The sequence below is a fragment of the Epinephelus lanceolatus genome, chromosome 11 (genome assembly GCF_041903045.1).
Source record: "Epinephelus lanceolatus isolate andai-2023 chromosome 11, ASM4190304v1, whole genome shotgun sequence".
In the NCBI taxonomy this organism is placed as follows: domain Eukaryota; kingdom Metazoa; phylum Chordata; class Actinopteri; order Perciformes; family Serranidae; genus Epinephelus; species Epinephelus lanceolatus.
Window position 1 is genome coordinate 15,965,283 of NC_135744.1, and position 25,256 is coordinate 15,990,538.

At 38.6% G+C, this 25,256-nt stretch overlaps 1 protein-coding gene across 1 annotated transcript in view; it reads right to left on the bottom strand.

Annotated features, from left to right (window-relative positions):
* The window catches only part of LOC117270991 (F-BAR and double SH3 domains protein 2-like), a 46,008-nt gene extending 26,777 nt beyond the window's left edge, over positions 1-19,231 (bottom strand). Inside the window, exons 1-5 of the mRNA XM_033649054.2 lie at positions 19,063-19,231; positions 15,111-15,208; positions 10,703-10,748; positions 2,701-2,777; positions 366-510 (exon numbers count right to left, since the gene is read on the bottom strand). Coding sequence (XP_033504945.1) covers positions 366-510; positions 2,701-2,777; positions 10,703-10,748; positions 15,111-15,208; positions 19,063-19,083 — 387 coding nt within the window. The 5' untranslated portion in view covers positions 19,084-19,231. The remainder of the gene's footprint in view (positions 1-365; positions 511-2,700; positions 2,778-10,702; positions 10,749-15,110; positions 15,209-19,062) is intronic.
* Positions 19,232-25,256: the final 6,025 nt, after the last annotated feature.

A 25,256-nucleotide genomic window follows, 5' to 3' on the forward strand; every position in this document is an offset into this window, starting at 1 on the left:
ATACAGGAGCTGTATCTCCTAAAAGGTGAGTGCAAACAAGAGCAGCATTGTGGGCTGCAGGGAGTGGAGCGTGGCCGGCAGAAACCAGTTATTTTTCAGCACAGAGTCGAGGCCGACACAGGAAACAGGCTTCACCTACAGACACACAGCGCTCCAGTGTGGGACAGATACTGAGCTGATATCAGTCATTCTTAACAAGAGCTGATGTGACCTCTGTTCTCATCTGGCAGATTATTTATTGCACTGTTTATCAGTATTACTCCAGCTGTTTATATAAAGTTCCCACTGGAAATTATTCTGCAGTGACACTGACCAGGGGACAAAGAACATGTTTCCAGCAGAGTTATAAAACTGAGTTGTATCACCTTCCTCAGCTGCTGTTCCTTCTGCAGTCGGGCCGTCTTGGCTGGATCAGCGACCTGGACTTTGTAGTTATCGCAGGCGCTGATTCTGGACTGAGTGACCTGGACTGTGCCTTCCAAATAGGCCCTCCATACACAGTACATGTTCCTAAAACACAAATATAAACAAAAGTGCATAAATATTATTCCAGAGGTGACCGGGTCCTCGAGTGCAATCAGTCACAGCCTTGTGTCAGGTAAAAACTTGAATTCCTTTTTTATGTTACACATTTGATGTTTTGAAAGTACAGCTTACTAGCCAAGTGGCTAGTAAGCTTTAAAAATCTACTGGCCAGAAATTTTTTTCACTAGCCAAAAATCATAAATAGCATTTTGGTATATTTTCAATGTGTTATTACTATAATACACTCGAGCAATTCTCAAACGGGAACGCTTACATTGGTTAACTGGCCTCTTTCTTGTTGTAGGCTCTTAAAATTCCCTCGCTCTGTGTTTCCAACTGTTGCAGCCAGTGAGCACAGACACGCAGTGTGCCGGTGGATCTTATCAGCCTTTCTAGGGCGTGGAAATGGCGGACCGCGGATCTCCAACTACAAGCTCACGTTCTAGCTCCCACTTTGCGGCATGTTGTGGGCTTGAAGATCTGTTGTACGACACCGGCGCTCAACCAATGACATCACATACACACAACCCGGGGCGGGAGAAACAACAACAGTAGTTTGGTCTTATTTTTTTCACTTCCCAGAGTGGCTGGTTAGGTGACTTCATTTACTGGCCAAAGGGTTCAAATTAGTCGCCTCTGGCGACTGGCGACTGCTAATTTTGATCCCTGGTTCTGAGTGATAAGACCCAATCGGGGAAGCGTACATGGGCATCTGTGTCATCGTTTCTGAGTCTCACTTGCCGTCTGTCCAGACTAAGATGCAACCCCGGTCTCTATTTTGGGGGTTCCAAAAGACCGTGGTAGGTTGGACCCCCGGCGTAATCTTAGCAATAGTTACGCATTTTAAAACAAAAACGTATTAACCCTTTGAAACCTGGATCAATATCAGTTTCTTACGCTGCATTCAGGCACCTTTCACAAGCACTTAAACCTTTGAAACCTGAGAAAATTGGTTTGATTTTTTTCAAAACGTGAAATAAATGACAGTGAGTAAGAAACTGGTAAAAGCTACAAGAAAAACTGAAAATCTAAACTGAAATCAATTATTAAAAATAGAGAAAGACAGAAAATAGATAAGGATAAGCAGTTATGGAACATAATTAAATGAATGAATGAATAAATGAATGTCCAGAAAACTGTAGTTATGATTATTATAATATATTCAAGCTTATGTTATGATTTACATACATGTATATATTTTGCCATTTTTAGCCCTTTTTTCAGGTCATTTCCTTGTTTATTGTTGTTGGGTTTTTTTTTTACTTATCCTTTCTTGCTAATTTTCGGGGGTTTTTTTCTTGTATCTTTTTACTAATTTTGGGTCATTTCTAGTTAAGCTGCTCACTGTCTTCTACCCATGTTTTTAGAAGAAATCAAGCCAATTTGCTCAAGTTTCAAAGGGTTAATGTGGATGTACGTAGCTTCAGTTTCCTGTAACCAAATGATCATTTTGGAGCTCATACTGCACAATTAATTGAAATAAGATCATGATCTCCATTTGGGTCGTGTTTACATTACCAAGAAAATTGACTGCATCAAAACAAACACTCTTAGTTTCTTCCAGAGCTGCATCAATAAATAACAAGTATGCATTATGACTAGGGTTGCATAGGGCCTGGAAAATTCCGGTTAATTATCGAAAAATTTCCGAGGGAAGTTCTGGAATTTGGGGAATTTTTGCAAAATTTCAAAGAGTGCCTTTCAGGGTTGGAAATTATCACCAGCCACCAGCCAAATGCTGGTACAATGTACAAGTATATGCTAAATTTGGTTCACTCACCATTCAAAATAAAAAAAAGTTATTCTATTGAGTGTCAGGTAGATTTTGGAATCAAGCAGCCACAGTGGCAGGTGGACAACAAAGTTCATTTCCATTTCCATTTTGGGTTAATACACATAAAAAAGCAACCACAAAGCAAAGTAAACCCATTTGATTGGATTGTAACCATGCACTGCATTCAGCAGCACATGTACAGATCATTTGCCAGTTTCCCATTACAAAGGAATTCATGAACTGGAATGAAAAAAAAAAGATGTTCATGCCTAAGAATCTTGAGAGAAAATCCTGATTTTAATTCTTGATGGAAAAAAATGTGATTCTTATTTTGACCACAATTCTGCTTCAGAGGACAGGCCTGATCAACATCATGTACCCGCAGTGGAGAAAGTTGTTACCTGTGGTCTGCTCGTTCTTCTGTCACACTCTCTGGCCATTCCCTCTTTAGATACTGATTTGCCAACTTCTGGAGGGCCTGGAAGAGAAGAGGTAAAAAAACAGGGATGACCTTTCACCTTTGACACCAACACACATTTCCTGCATCTCATCTTCACACAGGACCTGCTCTGAAAACTGCATTCCCCCTGACCTTGTCCTATAAACCACCAGGCAGCCAGAGGACGTAGACATCAGGAGACACTTTCCCTCCAAACATAAAAGGAGTAAAGCCAGTGAAAAATAACTTTTCTTAGATACACAACACTACCTTTAAAATCCACGCTCATTAAAAAATCACTTTTAGATGATCGTGTGATTCAATGCCACATGGACTCGTTCACCTGTTAACCAGAGTCTAGAGGTTGGCCCAGATGCTGGGTTTTATGCTCAATTTTTGGGAAGAAAAATGCAATATATTCAGACCACATTCACCCCTGGAGATATATTAGGTTGCTCCAACTCAGTCCAAAAGTGAGGTTAACCTTTGAAGAGCTGAAATAGCAGGACAGAGTAAACAAAAAAAAAAAAAAAAAAAAGAGTGAGGAGGATATCTCTGATGTTTCTGAGTGCATGTTTGGTATGTCAGAGAAATGCAACCAGAATAAACTGATGGAAAGAGCATGAATATTTTTAGCCTTGTGCAGATGATCTAAGAGGGATTTAACAAGTATGCTGCTGGCTAGAAATACTCATAAAAGCCACCGCTAATTGGCTTAACTAACCCAATTTGTTTTGTTCAGGGATTTTGTTTGGGTTCAGCCTGTCACAATAAAAACTGGTTGGAACAAAGAAATCATCGCCATAATTATTTGGTTTACACCACAATGAATAAAACAATAAACGGGGGTGACAGACTGGCAGTTGGAGTTTGAAAGATGTGGATTTTCATCTAGCTATCATGCTGCATCATGGGGGTTGTAGGATGCAGCATTTTTGGAGATACATTTGTGCTGGGGACCAAATATCTGGATATTTCAGCTTCTGCTGCATAGATTTGTCTCTTCAAGGTTGCCCAACTTTACTGCATTTCTTAATTGCTACAGTCAAAGTTCTGCATTTGAGTTACTGGAACACTGCAGCAGGGGGTACAGCAGAAATGTGATTGCATGTAAACAGGCTTTACAATAACCAGGTTACTGCAGTGTAGGTAAACTCTGGTTTCCTGTCTTAACCAGGCTGTGGGACATCTGTTTTTTTGATTTTTACTTGTCATCACGCACACACATTAACTATATTCCTTAAGTTTATTCATTTTGCAAGTACTGTATACCACAAATTTATATCATTTTATGTTATTTTAATCCCTATTCTTTTACTTATGCACTATTTTATATCTTGTACTGTCAATTTACTTGTATAATTCAAAAAGCCCTATTGAAGGGAGCCTGAGAGCCAGATTTTCCATGCCAACGGCTGCTTCTCTGTAATTGTTGCCCACATGACAATAAAGAAGTTGAAACTTGACCTGATTGCTCACAGTAACCTGTTTGTTGCATGTAAACAGAGTCAGTGTATAAATGTAGTAATCTACTGCTTTGTGTTACCATGCCTCTGCTGCAGCTCAGCAAGGAAACACTTTCTGATTGAGGACAAAGACGGAATTTCGTACCAAGACAGTGAAAAGTTCGAAAGACACTTAACTTGTCTTCAGCAGAATCACATTTTTGTACAGAATGAGGGCTGTAGATTTTGTCCCCCATCACTTACACTGAAATTGCTGACAGGAATATAAATTGTATAGTACTAAGCTCTCTATGGTCCCACTAAAAGTTTCTATCAAGGAGAGCAGAGCAACTGAGAAATGAAAGCGTATCAGTGCAAACAGGCTTTGAAGGACTCTGAATGAAAGACAGCCAAAGAAAGGTTATAAAACATCTCCTCACAACAAATGCTTTGTTTAGCGAAAATAGTATCATTTGGATTTCCATGAGCCCACAAATGGATATAAGACACCTCAGATAATGCTGCACAGGAATTTTGAGACATTTTTGTGGACGTTTTATAAACTTTTTTGCTGTCTTTCGTTTGGCCTGAGTCAAAATCTGTCTGCTCTCCTAAATGGCATTCAACAGAAAACTTTTTCTGGGACCACAGTCCTCACCAAAGGAGGTGAGTGCTATATATTGTTTTTTGGGTGGACTATTCCTTTCAATAGGGGTACTGTTTACTGATAGACTTGAATAATGTGAAACTGTTGTTTAATGGCACAAATAATCTACTCAACATCAGGAAGACTTTTAGTAGGAAGCGGTGAGAGGTGGAGTGATAGTAATTGCCAAAATGTTTTAAAATGGTGTGGAAAAAGAAGTTCCTATGAAATGACATTCATTAAATCCCAACATGAGCTCAAAATAAACAAAAGCATGGCTGTACCCGACTGAGGATTATGTCAGTCAAATCAGATTGAGTTGTTCAATACGAATATTGAACTGTTTGTTCCTTTTGCTCCATAAAAAGTTTGAGAGTTTGAACAGGGTTCAGCCGGACGTTCAGAGTAACAGTGACGTTCAAGTAATATAGTAAACAAGACAAGTTAGCCCTTCGAGCTAATGCATGCTAACTATGCCAAAGATAAGAGACAATAAATAAGATAAGGATAAGAAATGTACAACATCGTTTGCCAATACTAGATATCAAACAAAAGCCAGAGATTGTGTCATATTAAGTTCCTGTGAGCTGTGAAGTCACCACTTCTAAGCAGAAGGCAGAAGATAATGTCATCTCAGAGCCTGAACGGGTCAAGCTTCTGTTCCTCTGGGCAGACACAGACCCAGAGTGAGACGGAGACAGCTCTGTCTCACTCAAACTTACACGGGCACTGTGTCTGCAGCTGCCTGTACCAGAGAGCAGTGTAGAGGCGAGGAGCGCTCGCTCTGCTGCTAAATCTGGGCACTGAAACGTACCCAGAAGTAAACTCACTGCTTGATTTGAGGAATCTCTGTCAAGAGGGGGCTCTCCGACTGCTGAGTCAAATCTTTGACTTTCAGAGAGGGAAGTCCTACAAAAATTCCTCCAAAATGACATTCAAAGAATCTGCAACATGAGTTCAAAATAAACTAGAACACTGCTGAAATAAATGACTAATTTATTTTGTAGAACAACAGCTAAAACTACTTTGGTTATAATCAGCAAGAACTTCTAAAACTGATAGTCAATGTGCAGGTATTTGTGTTTACTGTGCAAAAGAAAAAAGAGCAGCAGTGATACAGCTAAGAAGTCAAGACAGGTAAAGAAAACTAACTTACATCCACAGAATATCAAAAAGAAAAATGAATCAGATCATGAACAAGTTGTTGTTCATGTTTTGCACTCATAAGGAATATACAGCTCTGATGTGCAGCACCAGTATGCAAAATCGATGCACAAGCTAATGTGCTACCACGTAAGTTTCACATGTGTACAGATGATGTTAAAACAAACCTTTTTAAAGTACTCCACTACACACAGCCCACTTGGGGTGCAGTTACAGATAGCAAAAATGAAAACGCTTCAGGTGGCATTTAATGATGCATTCAGAGTCTTGCTTAAGCTCCCGAGATGGACAAGTGAAAGCCATACGTTTGTGACGAGTAATGTTCCCAACCTTCATGTTGTGCTGAGGAATTTTATGTACAGACGTGTCGATTATCTGATTAAAAAAAATAATTATAATGGCATTAACTGAGTGACACATGGTACTCCAGTGACATCTCTGTGTTCCTTTCTTCATATTTATTTTATCCTTATACTGATATGAACCTATGTGTCTGCAAGAAAGTAGAGTTGAATAAAACTATTCAATAATTTTAAAGAATCTTTTAGGACTTTAATTGGCTCTTTAGATAACTGACCACAGGTCAGCGTGTTAAGTGTCAGGACAAATTAAGTATGTTTGTTGTTCCAGATACAAGCTGGCTTTCCTCTTCATACTAAAAAGAAACACCACTTTTTAAATGTTTTTTGTGTTTTTGCTCACCCAAGTGATTTGTGCTTTAGTCCCCAAAGAGTGCCCATCAAGGAAATGAGCCCATCTATCCTTCCTCTGTCCACTGTGAAAAGACCAGCCCTGTCATGCAGTCCTGAGACAGGCTAGGCCGCAGCTCTGAACTCATTGGTCTTGGTGATCTCGGTGCCAAAGCTTCAAAGCCGCTACAAACCCGGCCATTGTGGGATTCAGATGGAGACTGAGCTAGCCTAGTGGACACTCCTGAATAGTGTGATGGGAACAAGTGAAGGGGAGGAGGAGGGGATGCGAGGACGAGGCAGAGGAAGAGCCACACAGAGGAGGACATTTTATCACAAATGTGTGATTTGAATAGCAATCGGCTAATGGCTAAAGCAGCTTGCAGGTGGAGGAGACCCTAAAGAGAGGAGATTTGAAAAAAATAAATAAATAGAGGGGAGAGGGAGGTGTAACCAAAGGGGGCGAAGTGTTCCAGAGACACTCTGACCCACTTTGATTTAACTATTGGCAGCGGGTGTCTAATTGGTCACATAACTAACAGGCAGCACAACCCAGACACAGAGAACACCTTTCAAACTGAGGCACACAATGAGGACACTTTCTTCATTTAAGGGCTGGAAGAAACCATTATTTTCCAATTTTTACAATTTATTAATTAATACTTTTGGCAATTAAATGTAAGGAAATCCAAAAAATTGCCCATAAAAATGCTTCACAGTCCAAGTTGACATTTTCAGATTGCTTGCTTTGTCCAATCAACAGTCTCAACGCCAAACATATTCAATGTACACTAATGTACACAGAAAATAAAGACATTCAGGAAGGTGGCACCAGCAAATGTTTTGACATGTATTCAATAAATCAATTATTCATCTATCTGGTGCTAAATTTTCTCAGCTCATATTACCAGCGTCTAATAACTACTGTCACAAGATTAAGTCCATATCCTATTCCTCTACTACATTTTTTTCTGCATTTTAGGTTTTCAATTAACGATTACTTTCATCATCCATTAATCTGTCTGAATTTGTCTTAATAAATCTCTGAATCATTTGGTCCATAAAATGTAAAATAAATCAGTGAAAAGTTTTCCAAAGCACAGATCTACAGAGAATATTCAGTTTTAACACAAGAAAAACTGGAAATTTTCACACCTGAGAAGTTGAAAGCAGTGATTCTGTTTGGCATTTTTAGCTTTAAAAACAAAACATTATTTTCTGTTGATTAAACTTTGAGCTGCATTACCACAGTCTAGGGCATAGTTGCTTGAAGTGCAACCTTCGAAAACATTTTGTCCAACTCCCTAAAATCAGGGCTGTACAGTATGACACATGTTGCAAGAGCAATGCAAAAATCAGTCTGTGCGATGAAAGAAATTACCGCTATACGCCCATACTGAACAGCTTCACGCTACGTGTGTGAAACAGAGCCGCTTGTTTGCTTGAGGCGAGGGTTTGTTTGTGTATGAGGTGAATCGATAGTACATCCCTTTTCTACATGGTAGTTTTAGTCTATAGTGCAACGGTGTGATGGCACCTTGATGTGCCTTGAGCCAACAGATGTGTTTATAAAAATGTAGTAGTGCTGTGTAGTAATAGTGCTGTGACATTACAGACATTTTATACCTTCACTGTTAAGAGAATCCAGTCTGCAGCATAGTTCATACACTTCACTGATAAACCAGAGAACTGTAGAGTAACATTGGACTTCATGATCAATCAAAGTCTCTCTCTCCTCACAAATATGTGTGTAGGCGTACTACACATGTAGCCTGTATCCCAGTAAGAAAGCAGAAACACTACAGTTTTAACACTATGTTTAAACGTTTTTTATAAATCAATGGTTTCAGAGTGTCTGGTTTTAGGACCCTCAGTACCTCTACTTCCTATGTCCATGCTATGTGCTTTAAAAAAAAAAATTACAATAAATAGAAATATAATATATATTTAAGAAAATGTCTGCATTTTCTCAACACAATATTCATTTGAAAGGTCATGGAAAATAACCTTTTACTTTTATGAAAAATTTCAACCTCTTGAGCAACGCGAGCATACAACCCTGTGCATGCAATATATGTTAATCAACAAAGGTCTGTTTCATTACTTTCACTTTCAATAGCTTACATCTAATACACTACTCAGTCGGCCCTTGTGTCAAACTGTGCCCCAAACGAGCCTCTGTCAGTTAAGAAATGACAACTTGTAGAAAGCTACTGGTTATAAATGCAACCAGTGGCAGCTCTCGAGTGTCACGGGAATTATGTTCTGTCATCAATGCTGTTATCTTAGGTTAGCGAACACTCTGCAGTTTAATGTGAAGGTGAGATGAAAAGACATCTTGTTTAATGCCGTCTCCCTAAATTGTCACTCAGTCATCAAAACTTTGAAAAGCCCTGAAGGGGTTTCAAATCTGCTGAAGTCAGTCTGATGAAACTTTGGTGAAATACCTTGAAATTCATCAGATGCATCCAGCTTTGATAATGACAAAGTGTGGGAAGACAGAAATGTGTTGCGTTGCTGAGTTCTGACTAAATCTGACTTTCAAAACAATGGTATAACTTGGGCATGCACATCCAATAAAACACACATGCACAGGGTTACAAAAGCTTGCCTGCAGGCTTATCTTGACCCTCCACTGGATACAAACACGCCACAGTTTGACTGTTCTTTTTTACACTCTCACTGCATTCATGCAACATTTATATACCTGTAAATAAAATAATCCCATTTTAGTTTAATAAGCTTTTGTGTAATGCACTTTTTCCTGCCCATTAAATGTGCCAACACAGCAGAGACTTGATAACTACACTGACATTTCAGCTGCCAGACACATGCTCACAATCCCAATCAGGAATAAGTCCAGGAGGAAGTGTACCACAGCGAAATGAGCCAGAAGACTTTGTGTTGCTCTGGTTCAACCAATCAAGGATCAATGAAATAAAAGTCGTTGGTTTTTTTTACAGTAACTCTGAGGTTTTCTTCTTCTCTCTCCTTGTTTGGAGACAATGTGAATCTTTTATATAGGGTGACATGATAACATGGACCCAGCCGAGCAATATAAATAATGTACAAACAGGTGTTAGAAATTTTCAAAAAGAGTCAGAAACACATTGTCTTCCCTTTTATCTTGTTTTGAATGGAGAACAAGCGCTTTGCAATCTACGTGTGTACATCTGAGAGTGTGTTTGACTGGCTGTAATCAATTTAAGGTGTAGGTTTAACCCCATGAGCCCATCTTAGATTGAAAACAGCATATAAAGAAGAGACCTCTGCAGATAATTCGGCTGCTTGTAAAAACCTCCTGAACAAAGAACACTGAAAGAAGTCTAACCAGGAGAAGTTTCAGCTGGTTGCAATCCACAATCCTCACTGCAAGATGTCACTTAATTCTACACACTGCTTCTTAAAGTACAGTACTTCAGTAAATGTACTTAGTTACATTCCACCGCTGGCTCTATGAGACCTGGTTCAGTTTGTTTGGCTCAGGCCTTTCACAACAAGCGCTGCTTTTCTGAGCCACCTTTATGAACCTCCCCTCTGGACCACATCCACATGGGCAAACAGACATGTAAGGTGGCTGGTTGGATAACTACAGACATGCACCCTCTCTTCACAGTGGTGGTGGACATTCCTCACCACACTGCAAAACCTGAACAGAGCCAAAAAGGCAAGAAGGGGTTTTTCAGACGGTCAACTGACGTCTCCAGGAAGCTGCGGGCAAAAACAACACAGCGAGGAGGAAACGAGCCAGCGGATCACTACTGGATGTTGTTTCTCTCTTTCTGTTGTGGTGTTTTTTCTGTGGCTGGTTACCACTCATGAGCTATCTGGCCGCACAGGAACAAAGAGTTTCCTTAGGACCACATCCTCAACCCCGACTTGTCACATGGTGTCTTTAAAGGACAGTATCATAAAAACTAACTGTATTTTAAGCAACACAAATGACAAGGCAGGGTAGCTATGATGTTAACAAGCATCAGTAGCATTGTGAGAGGCAACAAAGAGTTAAGATTTACTTACCTGGGCGTAGTCCCTCTCTACAGCTGCCCTCTTTTGGCTAAAAGTCCTGAAGAGAAGAAAAGAGGGACTGTGAATAACACCATCTTAAGAGGGGCAATATATCAAACAAAAACAAAAAAAATTATAGAGGTATAATCTTGTTGCATGTAAAGCAAAGGTCACATTATTCCAGTGAGGTAAGAAGTTAGTTTCTCCATTCATTACACTGATGATTTCACACCAGTCGTCCTTGGTTGAGTTGGGTTTCTCCTGCAGCCAAAAGTATTTTAAAGAGACAATCACCTTGTGCCATTAAGTAATCTGGGATTATGCCCAGATTTCAGGTGACAAAAGAGCAACTTCTGCTGCCTCCAGTGTTGGTATTGTCATCGGGACCCCTTGCATTTGGAGAACTGTTACACCCCTAATCACGACATTTCTGATCAAGATAACTACACTGGTATGGCCGAACTGTTGTCTGTGATAGTGGCTATCTTGTGTTTCGAAAAGCCAAAAAAGAAAGATAAACCGATTGACCAATCCTTCGTTTTTACAGTTCCACCTCGTAGCACCAATAAGAGTCCTCCTTTGCGTCACCATGTTTACGAAACAAGTTGTGAAGTTTGTTGGACTCAGTAAGAAAAATTATGAGGCGTCCCAGATGCGGCGTTACCTGCTGCCCACATTTCTGTTTCCGATGCCCCACGTGTTGAGCTATGATCAGGCTAATACTGTGCTGAACCAGACACTAGGGTGCTTTGCCACCTGTAGTTCAGTTCATTTGGAACAGACTAGAGCTCAACAATGCAGGAACATAATCTAATTTATTAGACTAATATTGTGACTGCGATTCAGTATCCATTTTTTTAAAGTTCAGACAGACTGGAAATGAAGGTAAAGAGAGGCAGTACAACATGCAACAAAGATCCCAACGCTGGAATCGGCATGTAGTGCAATTACTTAGCTACCACAATGCTCCAACGCCCTTTTTAAAGGACTTAATGTGCCGAAGTACACAGAAAAGCTGCTAGTTTTTGATCAATCATGGAAAAAATTTCTGCACTACCAAACAGTAGTTAACCTTTTAAATTCATGCAAAGAATCTAATCTCTACTATCAAGAAGTCCTGTGGTTGGTCCATTTGCTTTCAGACCACAAACAAACAGAGCCAAAATCCTTCATTTCAAGCTGTCTCAGACTGGATTGGTTGTTTGATCCACAGAGGATGATTAACAGCTTATACACAAGCCCGAATGAACCGAAATAACCAAACTAAACAAGTTGGGTGTGAAAGCAGCACATTTTATGTTCATGTGTTACAGTGCTTACTGAGTTCCCATCTTTGATACAATCATATTTGTTTACAGTTTGTTCTTCTTTATGTCAAGCCAGCCCCCAAAACCAAACTTCCACTTCTCCATCTGTCAGCATAGAAAGTCCAGCTGTCTGTCTATGCTGATTGTTTGTATTTTCCCTGCCATTTCCCCTGTCTCCTCCTCGGCTGCCTCGCTCTTCCTGTGGTGAATAACGTGGATAATTCTAATGATACAGTCTGACAGCAGTCCTCTCTGAACTGAGCGTCTCAAGTCAGTGCTCGCACGCTGTTGTTTAATGCATTCAGGGGGTTATTTTGTGGAGCAATTTTGTAGTCTTTAGTCAGATTTACTGAGGCTTCTGCAGCTGAGGCACTTGCTTTTATTGCCTTTGATATGATGGGTTTCCCGCTGCATGCTCATAAAACGTTGATGCAAGAGCACTTTTTGATTCTTACAGACCAACAAAAAGTGTCCTGCTAATGTTTGAAATAGTCCAACATGGCTGGTTTCACAAATACATATACAAATCCTAAAATGTGCTGAGAAATGTGAGGTATGTCAGTAAATATTGTTTTTGCACTGGTGTTTCAGGCTTGATTTACAATAACAGTAACAAAGCTGACAATGATTTAAGCTAAATTTAAACAAAAGTCCCAGAAAAGAAGAGAGGTCAGCGCCCTGGGAAAGACTTGTCTGCCTCAAAATTATCATTAAGTCATTAAACATGTCGAGACTTGACTGCAATACTCCACCCCGACTCTAAACAATCTGGCTGACTTCCTGGGAGCTTCCCTCTCTTCTTTTAGCCTGCTCCCTTCCTCTTTCTCTGCATTTCCAAGGCTGACCCCCACGCTCACTTCCTGACATTTTCCCTAAACAGAGCCTTTGCTGACAAGCAGATGCCATTTCCAGTTTGCTGAATCATTTCTCGTCCGAGATCAGGGAGTGACCCCTGCGAGTTCTGTACCAGTCGAGTTTCACATTGTTTCTGGCAGACGAATGTTACTGAGCCTCCCACAGCGAACGATTCAGGCCAGTCAGAACATCTGGCAGCTCTCTATGACCTTAAGTTCCAGCTGTTTGGAGGTTCAGAGCTCTGCCACCAACCACAGACAGGAAGTGGGGAGCCAGTAGGCTGTCAACTCGACCCAACACTAAGGCTGAAAACACAACCACAACTCTTGGCTTTTCAACCTTTAAAATGCCTACGCATCTGAACACAGTGCTAAAGCTGCCTGTGTGTCTCTGTTTGTTTACTCAGCCTGATCCAAAAATCTTAAACACTAATGTACTTTAATCTTTGGATTTAAGTCGCTGTTGTTCAAATGGTGGAAAACCAAACTGTCAAACAATCACAGGACACAAGAACCAGACGAATATTAAATATTTACTTCTATAAAATGTATAAAATCAAAGGGCAAGAGACAGATAGCGTAGAATTTATCAATCCTGCATCTGTGTAAGAACACAAACTGTATTATGCTGTCAGAGGAAACACCAACTGCCTGGCTTTTAACTGGATGTATGGATAAGCAGGTCTAACCCTTTAATTAACTGTTATAGGATGTTTTAACGTACAGGCTGGAAATTATATTTGGAAACAGTATTATATAAGAAAATTACATTTACATATACACAAAAGCAGACCGTTTTTTTGAATGGAGACAGTGGCTCCGACAGAGAGAGCTGGATTACGGGTTGTTTGCAGCCTTGATGTTGCTAGACTAGCAAGTTTTTTAAAAGTCTGTTTTTTAGCGTGTCCTTAAGTGTTACTCAGCGCTTTAAGTGTTTAGTTAGATAACTTAAACCTACGGGAGCTTCTGACGGCTCGTGTAAAATGTTCTGCTATCACTGCCACTGTCTCATGCGGCTACATCAATTCATGTTCTGCTTTAACAGTAGTAGTGGAAGCACTGTTATTGCATGTTTCGAGGATGAGGACTCTCGGTGAACCTCCAGGAAACTTTCCCAACACGATGAGTGTCAGTAGAAAGTGTTGGCAACTTAGGACACATCCATAGTAGTACTTTTGTATTTACAAGCATTTTAGCACCGTTTCTGAAGTAACCTCCGTCCATACTAACACCCCTAGAATGCCCATCAAATGACCGTTCACACACACTAGGCATGTGCGTGCCAGTGTAAACAGGAAGCAGATTGTGTACTCTGCAGTTGTGGCTCAATTACAGAAAATACTATGGAAATGACATAAAATAAGAACAGAGATTTTTGATTAAACTGGCGACGAGGTGTAACTGTTACTGGAAGTAACACGTGAGTATATGGCAGACAAGGCAGCGAGAGGAAGCCATGGTGATGAGAAAGGCGTAACGTTAACCACATAAGAAGAATGAAATCACAAAAGGTATGGAGACCTTGCTGGAATGTTTTGAAATTACACATCTTGACTAATAAGACCAGACTGGGAATCAAGCGAGAATTTATGTGTCACTGTTTCTGAAAGTCTCAGTTTTTGCCTGTCCAGATTACGGACTGTAAAAATAATGGACATAGCTAGTGTGCCATCACCCATTGGTCTGTGGACTCCTGTTTTGAAGCATTATGGCTATTGCCATCTTGGTTTTTTTGCAGCCAAAAGTGACCGTTTTTGGGCGACGGGCTGGTGCTGTGGAGGAGCGATGGATGGATCTGACTGAGAGGCTGAGGACACTATCAGCAACTCGCCCTTAATTATGCTTGACTTTAAGCCTTAAAAAAATTACAGATGACTTATTAAAAAAAAAAAAATCTGCCCCTGTACAGTTGCCATAAACGGATATATTAGCAACAGAGACCAAAACTGGCCACTATGAAAATTGGTTTCAATGCCCGGCGCACTCCCTGGAGGCCTGTTACTACCACCAAAGAAAAATAAGCTCACTACATATGCGCAGAATGTCTTCTTCTCTGGTATTCGACACATCACTAATATAGACTTTATCGCCACCTACTGGCCTGACATGTCTGAGCATTTGGAAGTTTTTTTGCGTTCTTGTGTGGAAAACAAAAGTCATGTGCACAGAATTTTTTGTCTGGGTCATCCCGTAATCAAGTGAATATAAAAAGGTACTCCGCAGTCCACCATGTCCACAGTTTGACCTCTGACTGCTCACCTCAGGTCTTCCAGGAGGTCACACTCTGTCTGGTGTTTGATGTGTAATCTGCTCATCTGCTCTGCGTGAGTGTGTTTCAGCTCCTGGGTGACCCGGACCTTCAGGGGAGAAGAAAAGATTAGTTTTTTAAAAATAATCTCAAGAGTTATGACAACTCCTTTTTTTCAGCTGTTAAAGACAAAGAGGATTTCTTCGCTTTGTTTAAACACCTTCCAGGATACTAACGACTCAAGAGGCAAGTGTTGATCCAGCTGAGCTCACAATTGGTGTTTGTGAAAATGAGCTGCTCTAATTATTGAGGTGAGAGTCAATCTCTCTGGGTTTCTAATTGGCTGTGAGATAAATTATAAAGTGCAGTGACCAGGTCTCATTATGGATAACTGAGAGTGATGTCAACAGGTTTTTTCCCCTCCTTATTTCAATTATGAGCCAGATTAAAATTCAATAATCACAAGTAAAATGGAGATATAAAAATTAACCACCAAGCAATGTGAGGCTTTAATTAACTTCTCTGCCACATATGACTGTAAACTTAATGAATGGTCATATGATAACAAGCAATTTAAAGGTCACTTTGTACTGGAATTTCCTAAAAACAAAGCAATAGATTAAGTAATGTGCAAATTAATTGATAATCACTGCTATAATGGCTAATCGAGCTTAAAGGATGAGGCTGGTGTTATTTTATATATTTCTAGTAACACAAATGTGCTACTCAGTGTCTCGAAACCTTCCGACTTCCCTCCTCTGTCTGAGGGACACAACCACAAGTCCATTTGTTCCTACTGAAGACAGAAATCTTTAAGAATGGGTCATGAACATATAGTTTAATTTAAACAGCTGGAAACTGTTTCTTTTTTTAATCAAACAAACAGGAAGAAACAGTACATTTGAAGGGCACTACTTTAAGTGGCAGATTAATCCACATTTAATGCGTTCGTGAGCATTTGGGAAAGCAGGATGGTGTATATGGGATAAAGTCAAAATAAACTACAGCGCGTGTTCGTGGTAATAAAGAAACATGTCACCCAGCGCAACAGTGTGGTCAATGAGTATTAGTCAGAGGGAAATGTGTTTATTCCTTTGAGAATGAAACAATTAGTCGGTCAATAATAAAATATCTGGTAAGTTTCATACTAAAAATGGCAAATGTTCACTAGTCATGCTTCTGAAATGTGAGACACTGCTTCTGTTTTGTCTGTTATGTGATAATAAATTTACATTTTTTTAGGTTTTAGACCATTGGTTGGATAAAACAATAAATTTGATGACATCAGATCAATGCTTTCTGGTGTTTTAAAGGCCAAACTACTAATCAGTCGAGAAAACATAATCAAAATTAATCAATAATGACAACAATCAACAGTTGCAGCAGCAGTTCTTTGATACCAGTATCAGAAATACCTGTCTAAAATGCTGGATTGGGTACCAGCGTGTGTGCAAGTCTGTGCACTGATCCCATACTGTGGAATTTATTAATACTTATTAATACATTAAACCTGTATAAAACATTAGCTTTCCTAGAAATTAATTCTTTGTTCCAAAAACAGCAGCCTATAACGCAACTTGCACTGTGCAGCCACAGGCAGCTACTGTTTTAAAGCGGCAAAAATATAACTGATTTCCAGTAAAAAGAGGAAGGTTAGCCGTTAGCAAAGTGTCTGAAATTTGGCATTATTTTACACTGGATAAAAGAAAGTTCTATATTCATTCTGTGTATGTGTCAGAGTTAGTATTGTACAGCTGTTACCTATTTATTCTTTTTTTTTTTTTAAAGCTGTGGTATTGAATTGGTACTCTGCATCAGCCAATAAGTGAGTTGAGGTGTCAGAATCGGTATCAGGAAGAAAAAACTGATACTAGAAGATCTCGCTTTAAGTGTCTTGAAGTACATGTTGTAGTGAGTACAAATAACACAGGGATTCAAAGCTTCACTGGTGCGAGTTTTAAGTCTGCTTCACAAAAATTCCAAATGATTCCCTGGTGCTGCAGAGCCAATAACACAAGATAGAACCAGACAGCTGACTGGTATTACTGGCCAACCAGTGAGTTGACTTACAGTATTACTTTCCCCAGAGATCCACTGACACCTGAAGTTGACCTATTCCGTGTGCACTTCATGGAAGAGTTGAAGTAATTAGTCGATTGAAATAAAAATACCCGGCAATGAATCAAAACATTATTCCTCTAGTGAAAGTGAAAAATATTCCTTAGTTTCGACTCCTCTATTGAAAGTATTTGGTGCATTTTTCTGGGAATATATTTGGGTTTTGGACAAAACAAGCAATTTACGATGTCATCTTTCATCATTAATTAATCAGACTAATAGATACTGAAAATAATGATTAGTTGCAGCCCTAAAATATAGCACTGGTGCTACAAGCAGGATATAAAACAAGCTCCTACCTGAATGCTTTTCTTTTAAACACATAATTTAACAGCCTAATGACACCTGGTCGACTTCACACATTTTTCCAAGTTCAGTTTATTTGGTGATTTTTATTCTTTTACTTCTACAGTGACTGTACAGCATTAAGTAGGTAATGAAAGTAAGCTCCACTCAATATCAAGGTGAGAGTGAGTCTCTATGGGCCTCTGATTGGCCATAAGATAAATTAGGAAGTACAGTGATCACATTTCTGATAACTGGGAGTGTTGTCAACAGGAAAACAGTTTTCTCTTCCTCATTTCAATTATAAATCAGATTTAAGTTCAATGATTGCAACTTTGCCATTGTATTTTAAACCGAGGTACATACTAAAATTATCTATCAATATATGAGCCAAGTTGGACTTCATAATATACTCAAGGAAGTTTTTTATATAACTTTTCCCATGACTGTCAGAACAAACTGATTTTACTTCACTGCAAATGGTAGGCAATCCAAATGTCCAAATATACAACATTATGATGCATAAAAATCTTAAATTCGTCACCATATCCTTGTTATTAAACAATAAAATAAGCTAAACCTGCATTAATTTGAGTCCATCTAACATCATTACAATTACAAAACGTACTGGAGTAGGATTGGTCAATGTTCTGTGCTGCTGGGCCATGTTATTGAAATATGATCCCACATGAACATTTTTTCGCACAGAGCCAGACTTTTGCTCAGATTTGCGTCTTTACGTCTATGTCTCTGTCTTAAACGCTTCAACACTAGTTGACTCACAAGCTAGGTAAGCTATTTTTACGTTCAGCTATAAACACATGACAATAGTTGTTTTTGTACTTTTCCACCAGACTTTTCTAGTACGAGAAAAAAAGTGCACCAAACTACTTAGAGAAAACTGTCAATTTACAGTTACACAGCCCTAAACGCAACTTAAATGACAGAGCATTTCTTAAGTTGTGACGTTTAAAATAAATGTGGATCTACTCTTAAAATCGGCTTAGACAGAAAACCCAAACTGCATTTCATTTGGATACAATCCTAACTTTTTTGCCATGATCTGGCTCCACTGTGTGAACCAAACTTGGTATTTACTTGAACTTAAGAGTTGCTTGGCGAATCACTTGAGCGCCGATGTAACACAACACCTCTGTAACGCTATTTCTTAAAATATGTGAGCCTGTTTTTAACGTCCACATGGAAAACTAGTTATTTTGATCCTTTTTTAAAGTATTTTGGCAGGACCGTTTCTCTCCAATCGAGAGGGAGCGGGTGCGTTAACGGGGCTATTCTCCTTAAAAATTGCGGCACATGGGACTTTCTAAAACAACTTTTTCTTAGCTCGCCGCTATATAAAGAAACACGAGAAGCTAATGAAACTTGCAAGACGACAAACTAGAGAATATTTTCAGGATAAAAAGGCAAGTTTCTCGTTTATGCCAGCCCACCAGCAACAAAGCGTACATTTCCAACCATTAAATATGCACCACTTCGTCGAGAACGTTTCCAGACAAGTAACGTTAGCTTCAACGGCTAAGTTACAACGGGAAAACTCACCTTTCTTGGTGGGGGTTGCATCCTTATTTCTTGACATAAAAACTACACAAAAGACAAAAGTTTGTCTGGGAAAAGTCTGTGCAAATGTTTCGAACAAATAATAACGGAAAAGGGTTATTTCAGCCTGGGTCAAGCGGCCATGGCGAGTCCAGTAAGTAGTGAGTTGAGTCCCGTTGAAAACACTGTGGCCCCAGGGAACAGAAAACATATAAGCGTCAAGCTAGCCGCAGTTAAGCTAGCCACTTCCTGTTACGTTTTCAAAATAAAATGCTACTTCCGTTCACAGTCTTCAAAATAAAAGACCAGGACAAGCCACAAACAGGAAAACTGTGTTGCAGTGATGTGATGTATTACACGAAGTACAAGTACTGTATTTAAGTACAATTTTGAGGTAGTTGTACGTTACATGAGTATTTCCTTTTCATGCCACTGTCTACTTTTACTCTACTACATCAGTCCATGGGCCAGACCACATTTCAGTATCACTCAAGGTGGCTGAACTTAGTAATAATTTATGAAAATGTCCATGTCTGTAGATGACATTTTGGTATGATAGACATTCCTGAGTGGCAGCTGTGTCACAGTAACCAGCTCATGAAGTGAACCACCCCCTAAAGTAATTGCAATTGTAGTTGCATTTTAGACGCCGGTGCATATCCTGGTTTAGGCTCATGGTTAGAACATTTTTCAATGTTTTATAATATTGTGTTTGGTGTTATTTTAAAGGGGACCTTCTTGGCTTTCATTCAAGCCCAATTGTGAATCTTTCTGACAAATATTTAGGTAACTGTAGCCCTTTAAACAGTCAATGATAAACATTTTTATCATAATTTTCACCTAAATCATATCTTTTCTTTAAGCCCTGTGGCATCTAGAAACATCAAAGACACACAATTTAGAAATTGGAATACTCACAGGACTCTAAGGATTCAGGAAATGCATATTATACCCATACTATTTCATTGTGAGACGTTATTGTGAGCCATCATGTGTTTTCAATCAATCGTTCAATCAATTAATGGAAAAAGTAATCAGCAGATTAATCCATAATAAAAAATAATCATTAGTTAATAATTCAACCAACTACAACAGTCAAGTCAAGCCTGATTTATTTATAGATATTGACCAAAGTGCTTCACAAAAACCACATGAATTATCAAATAAATATATAAGTCATAAATAGGAGAATATCAGTAAAAGTAGTAAGAGCATACCATATTTTACAAAAATGAGAAGCATAAAATGAAACACAGAAAATACACGTGTCAAGCAGTGTGGTCAGGTATGTCATCCTAAGGGGTATTAGTCCCGTGTATGTGTAATTAAGTACATGTATTATGGTATGTGTAGTGGTATGTCTATTGTAGTAGCTGTATTGTGTGATATGCTGTGATGTTTGTATTGTGTTATATGTACTGTAGTGTGTGGATTGTGATATATGTATTTTATTGTGCCTTCCATGTTTATAGTGTAGTGTGGTTGTGTGATGTTTTCAACTGTATATTTTTAATAACATATTAGGTCTACACGTAAAAGCCCAACTAGGGACAAGTGTTGAAAATTAGCAATTGCTATAAACTATCTGTGCAACACATCAGTCCCATACTCTGTGTTGGAACTATGTTAAATTGCATCGTCCCATCAAACAAATGAACACACCAAATTTATTCCTCAGTTTCTTTTAAATGTCCAAAATGCAATAAAGAAGACTGTAATAATTTCTCACAAATACAAAATATATGAAACCGTTATTATAGCTTAGTAATGAATTATCGTCTCAGATTTAATTGGTTGTACTTGGTATGACGGCAGCTAAGAAATGTATTCTACAACAATCAAAGTCTGATTCACTTCCTACACATCAGTAATGGCAGAACGAGCTCTAATCGAACTCTGCATATTGTGAAGGGGGAAATGTTCCCACAAAAACTGTAAATTAGCAGAGAAGTAAAAAGACGATAAAAGCATGGCATGAACCTGAACTAAGTATAAACTGGCAGATGGGGTTTATACTGAATGAAATTATGAAAGGGGGAAAAAAAAAATGCTCATGCTAAATTTACAGACTAGAATATGTGACTTTCTTTTAATTGAGTGAGCGTCTTCTCACATAAACCATCTTTGACAGTGAGCCCTCTAGTGGACATGTCCTCTACATACTTATATCAATGGTAAAATGACATTTAATATGCCATTGTTTCTAAAACTGGGCCCAGTCAGTGACCCTGACCCGTGGAACCCACTGGTTGTTACTGGTTGTGAACGTTAAATTGTTGTTACTGTACTTAGCGATACTGTAACTTGAAACACTCTCTGGCACAAGAATTTCCTGCAGGATAAATAAAGTTCTATTGAATTAAATTGAAAGTAGTATTTTTATTCACATTCATGTGATTCGCCATCTTAATTTTTTTGGTTCATACACCTGCAACTCACAACAGCCTGGATTCACAAACTTCTATTTGCTAAAGATCTGAATCAAACAACAGTTAACTGCATTAAGGATTTCATCTGTAGGTGTTGAGAGTAAAACATTTGACCAGTAGTTTGACTCACAATCCCATTTTGTCTCATGCTCTGGTTCATCAACCATAATCAACAAGTACAGTTAGTTATTTTATTTCCATGACGTTTTCTCTTCACCACAAATAGCTGAACATTTACTACAGAGAGTTAAGTGTTTATAAATGTACAAAAGTCATAATTACTAACATGTAATTAACTCATAACTAATGCTGCCAGGCTAAATTGTGTCTTGTTTAGTTATAGAAATCTTTGCTGCCTCCTGAACTGTATTATAATGACATTGTAATAAGATCAATACATTTTAAACTCTAAATTCAGTGTAGCTAAGTTCACTATCAATGCTAATATTTGCTTTAACTCAAGCTCCACTTTCATAAACTAATGTGTCTCAAACTGCTTCAATTCAAACCACAAAAGGAGGTAATTTCCCTCTTTTGCCTTTTTAAAACAATATGTGAAACCTGTGTAAAGCTCTGGCTCACAAGTCTGCCCACATTTCATTGTATGTGTTCCTCTAATTATGCCCAACTTCCTGCCAGCCTGCCTGTGATTGTGTTGGCATCCTGGTCTGGTTTATTCTCAAAGACAGATCAGAAATTAACAAGGGCCCAGTACAGCTAAAGCAGCATGCAAAACATCTGAATATAAACTTGTACAACTTCCTCTTGTTGATTCCGCAGCTATGTTTTACTGTCTCACTACTGTTTAAAAGTGGATGCATTTCTGCCAGATGATCACACATTTGAATGTAACTCCACAGATTAGAAAGGCAAATCATGACAGAGGGGGGGGGGGGGCAGTGTGTGCTGCAGGTGCTGTTTGGAATATTATAATGACCAGTGGAGGACATCATCTAAACAAATTGTAAACACGACTGGGAGTGTAGGGACAAAAAAATGAATTCTTGTAAAATATTTTTGCATGTGACTAAGTTTAATATATCGATAATATTACCCACCAAACACTGTGCGAACACTTGACAAACTAAAGAGCAACTAAAGCAAGATGTAGGAATGTGTTCATACTTGTTTGACTTTTGCAACAGCATTTCCCCCCCTCTTTTTCTTTGCAGTAAATTATATGGAAAAGGACAGAATGAACTCCAGCTGGCTTGTCCGCCCTCTGATTGGCTCCGTGCAGTCACATGACGAGCCACTGCCCCCAGACATGAACCAGCATCAAGTCTGCAGGAACATGACTACAGTTCCCTGAGCAGCTTTCAAAATAAATGCTTGCACCAGATTACATTTTTGAAAAAAATAAAATGAAGGTTATTTCTTAGAACATTTTTATATTATAAACACTCCACCAGTCTCCCATCCCACCATATATCTCCACGGCTAGAAAGATGATACAAAGAATATAGGAAATAAGCTGCAGTATATAGTAAGTAAGTTATGTACGTATACTGACAATGGGTTTAATCAGTTGAGATCAGTTCTTGGACATTCTCTCTCCAACAACTGACCTCTGTTATTTCTTCATCCAAGTCATCACCACGTCTCTTAGACCCCATCCCAACTAGGCTACTTAAGGAAGTCTTACCTTTAGTTAACACTCACATATTAGACATGATCTATGTATCTTTATTAACAGGCTATGTACCACAGTCTTTTAAGGTAGCTGTAATTAAACCTCTTTTAAGAGCACCCACCCTGGATCCAGAGGTGTTAGCCAACTATAGACCAATATCTAATCTTCTCTCTGTCTCTCTTTACGTATCATCTTGTCATATGGATCACTGCAAATTTATTATGTTGATCTGTTCTGAACGTCATCTATTGCACATCTGTCAGTCCTGGAATAGGGATCCCTCCTCATTTGCTCTTCCTGAGGTTTCTACCATTTTATTTCCCCGTTAAAGGGTTGTTTGGGGGAGTTTTTCCTCATACACTGCGAGGGTCCTAAGGACAGAGGGATGTCGTATGCAGTAAAGCCCTCTGAGGCAAATTGTGATGTGTGATACTGGGCTTTATAAATAAAATTGATTGACATTGTCTGTTGTTGACATGGTCCAGGAACAGGCGCCATATTTTCAAGAAGAAGTCATAGCAAATTGCATAGTATTTGTCATTTGAGGCTCAACTTGTTCCTGTCACCAGCTATCAGCACATACAAGTTGCAACATACAGTATGTATATTGAGCTGTAAAATAACTTGAACATGCAAAATACAATAGAGGAAAGAAATGCTGGCAATGCTTTGCAAGTCTAGTTTTTTTTTCCTTGTCAATATTGTAATAGAAAAATACAACATATCAGACTTTGCCAGGAATAGAAAATTAAATTCCCGGACTTGTCTGCCAGTATTGTCCCTGGTATTACAGGCCACTGACTGTAATCAAGATTGAGACAGGCATGCAATATCTAATGTCGAGATACATTAAAATACAGGAGAAAATAAGAACTAAGAAGAAATCATTTTTGTCAGAACGGTTGTTTGAAGATAGCTTTGATTATTTTGCAATGAAAGAGTTTTTTGCCTGATGTCACCCGCAGGCCTCCAAAAGTGAAATATGCTATGAAACATTTCCTTTTCTTACAGAAAAGTAAAGCTCTTTATACATACTTACTTTTACCAAATCTTCCGGTGCCTTTGTAAGGATCTATTTTTTAAATATCTCTTGATCGTTGTGAATGATTAAAATTGGGCTAATTATGAATATCGCATTTAGCAGCACCCAAAGAGATTTCTATGCAACCAGCAATACAATAAACAGGCTGCATATGCAACAACCTTAATCAAGCATTGGTATATCTCGTATCGAGAGATACAATGCCATTTCAAATAAATGAAGAAAAGTCTGTCATAAGATTTTTTTTATTATTAAAAAAGATTTACTAAAAAAAGATGTACCCTATTTGATGCAATATTTCTAATAAACGTAAGGTAAAGTGATTCCAGTATGTTTTAGTGTCAGAGTTCCACACTGTATTTGAAATACTCAGGAATTGTCTTCGTTGTTTAAATAAACTAAGTGAAAAAATAAATAAATACAAAAATCGACCACAAAAATATTACACTTGATTCAGTTGATCGATAGAAAATAATCTGCAACCATCTTTGATCAGCTATTCAGTCATTTTTTTCAAGCAGAAATCAGAATCACTAGTTCAAACTTCTTCAGCATGAGAGTTTGCTGCTTTTCCTGTTGTACATAATTTTAACCGTAATATTTTTTTTAGATTTGGACTACTGGTAGGACAAATTGATCTATTGATCAATAAAAATCAGCCAACAAAGTGATGTAACTGGACTGAAATAATTGTTAGTTATCCCTAAAAATATCATATAGCAGACAGACCATTAAAGAGCGAATTCATACTTGCCCCAGTTTGTGCTTCGTTGTGTTAATAAATAAATAAAGAGCACATACTGGCACAAACTGGGTGTGAACCTGTTCCTAGAAGTGATGGTATTGGGGAGCCATATTCAGAGGTGTGTAGTTTTTTCACCGACTACAGTCACATTTAGACCAAATTTCACTCTATTTGCAATAGTGAGATTTTTCATCCTCTACAAACGTGCAACCAATACCTTATTGTCATTATGGAGCCTTATCCTGGTGAAATACGCTCTAAATGTGAACATTCAATAAATGTCTTGCAACAGTCTGTGAAAAACCATTCACTTTTGAAACCGGTTCTGAACGTGTTTTTACTAGTGAC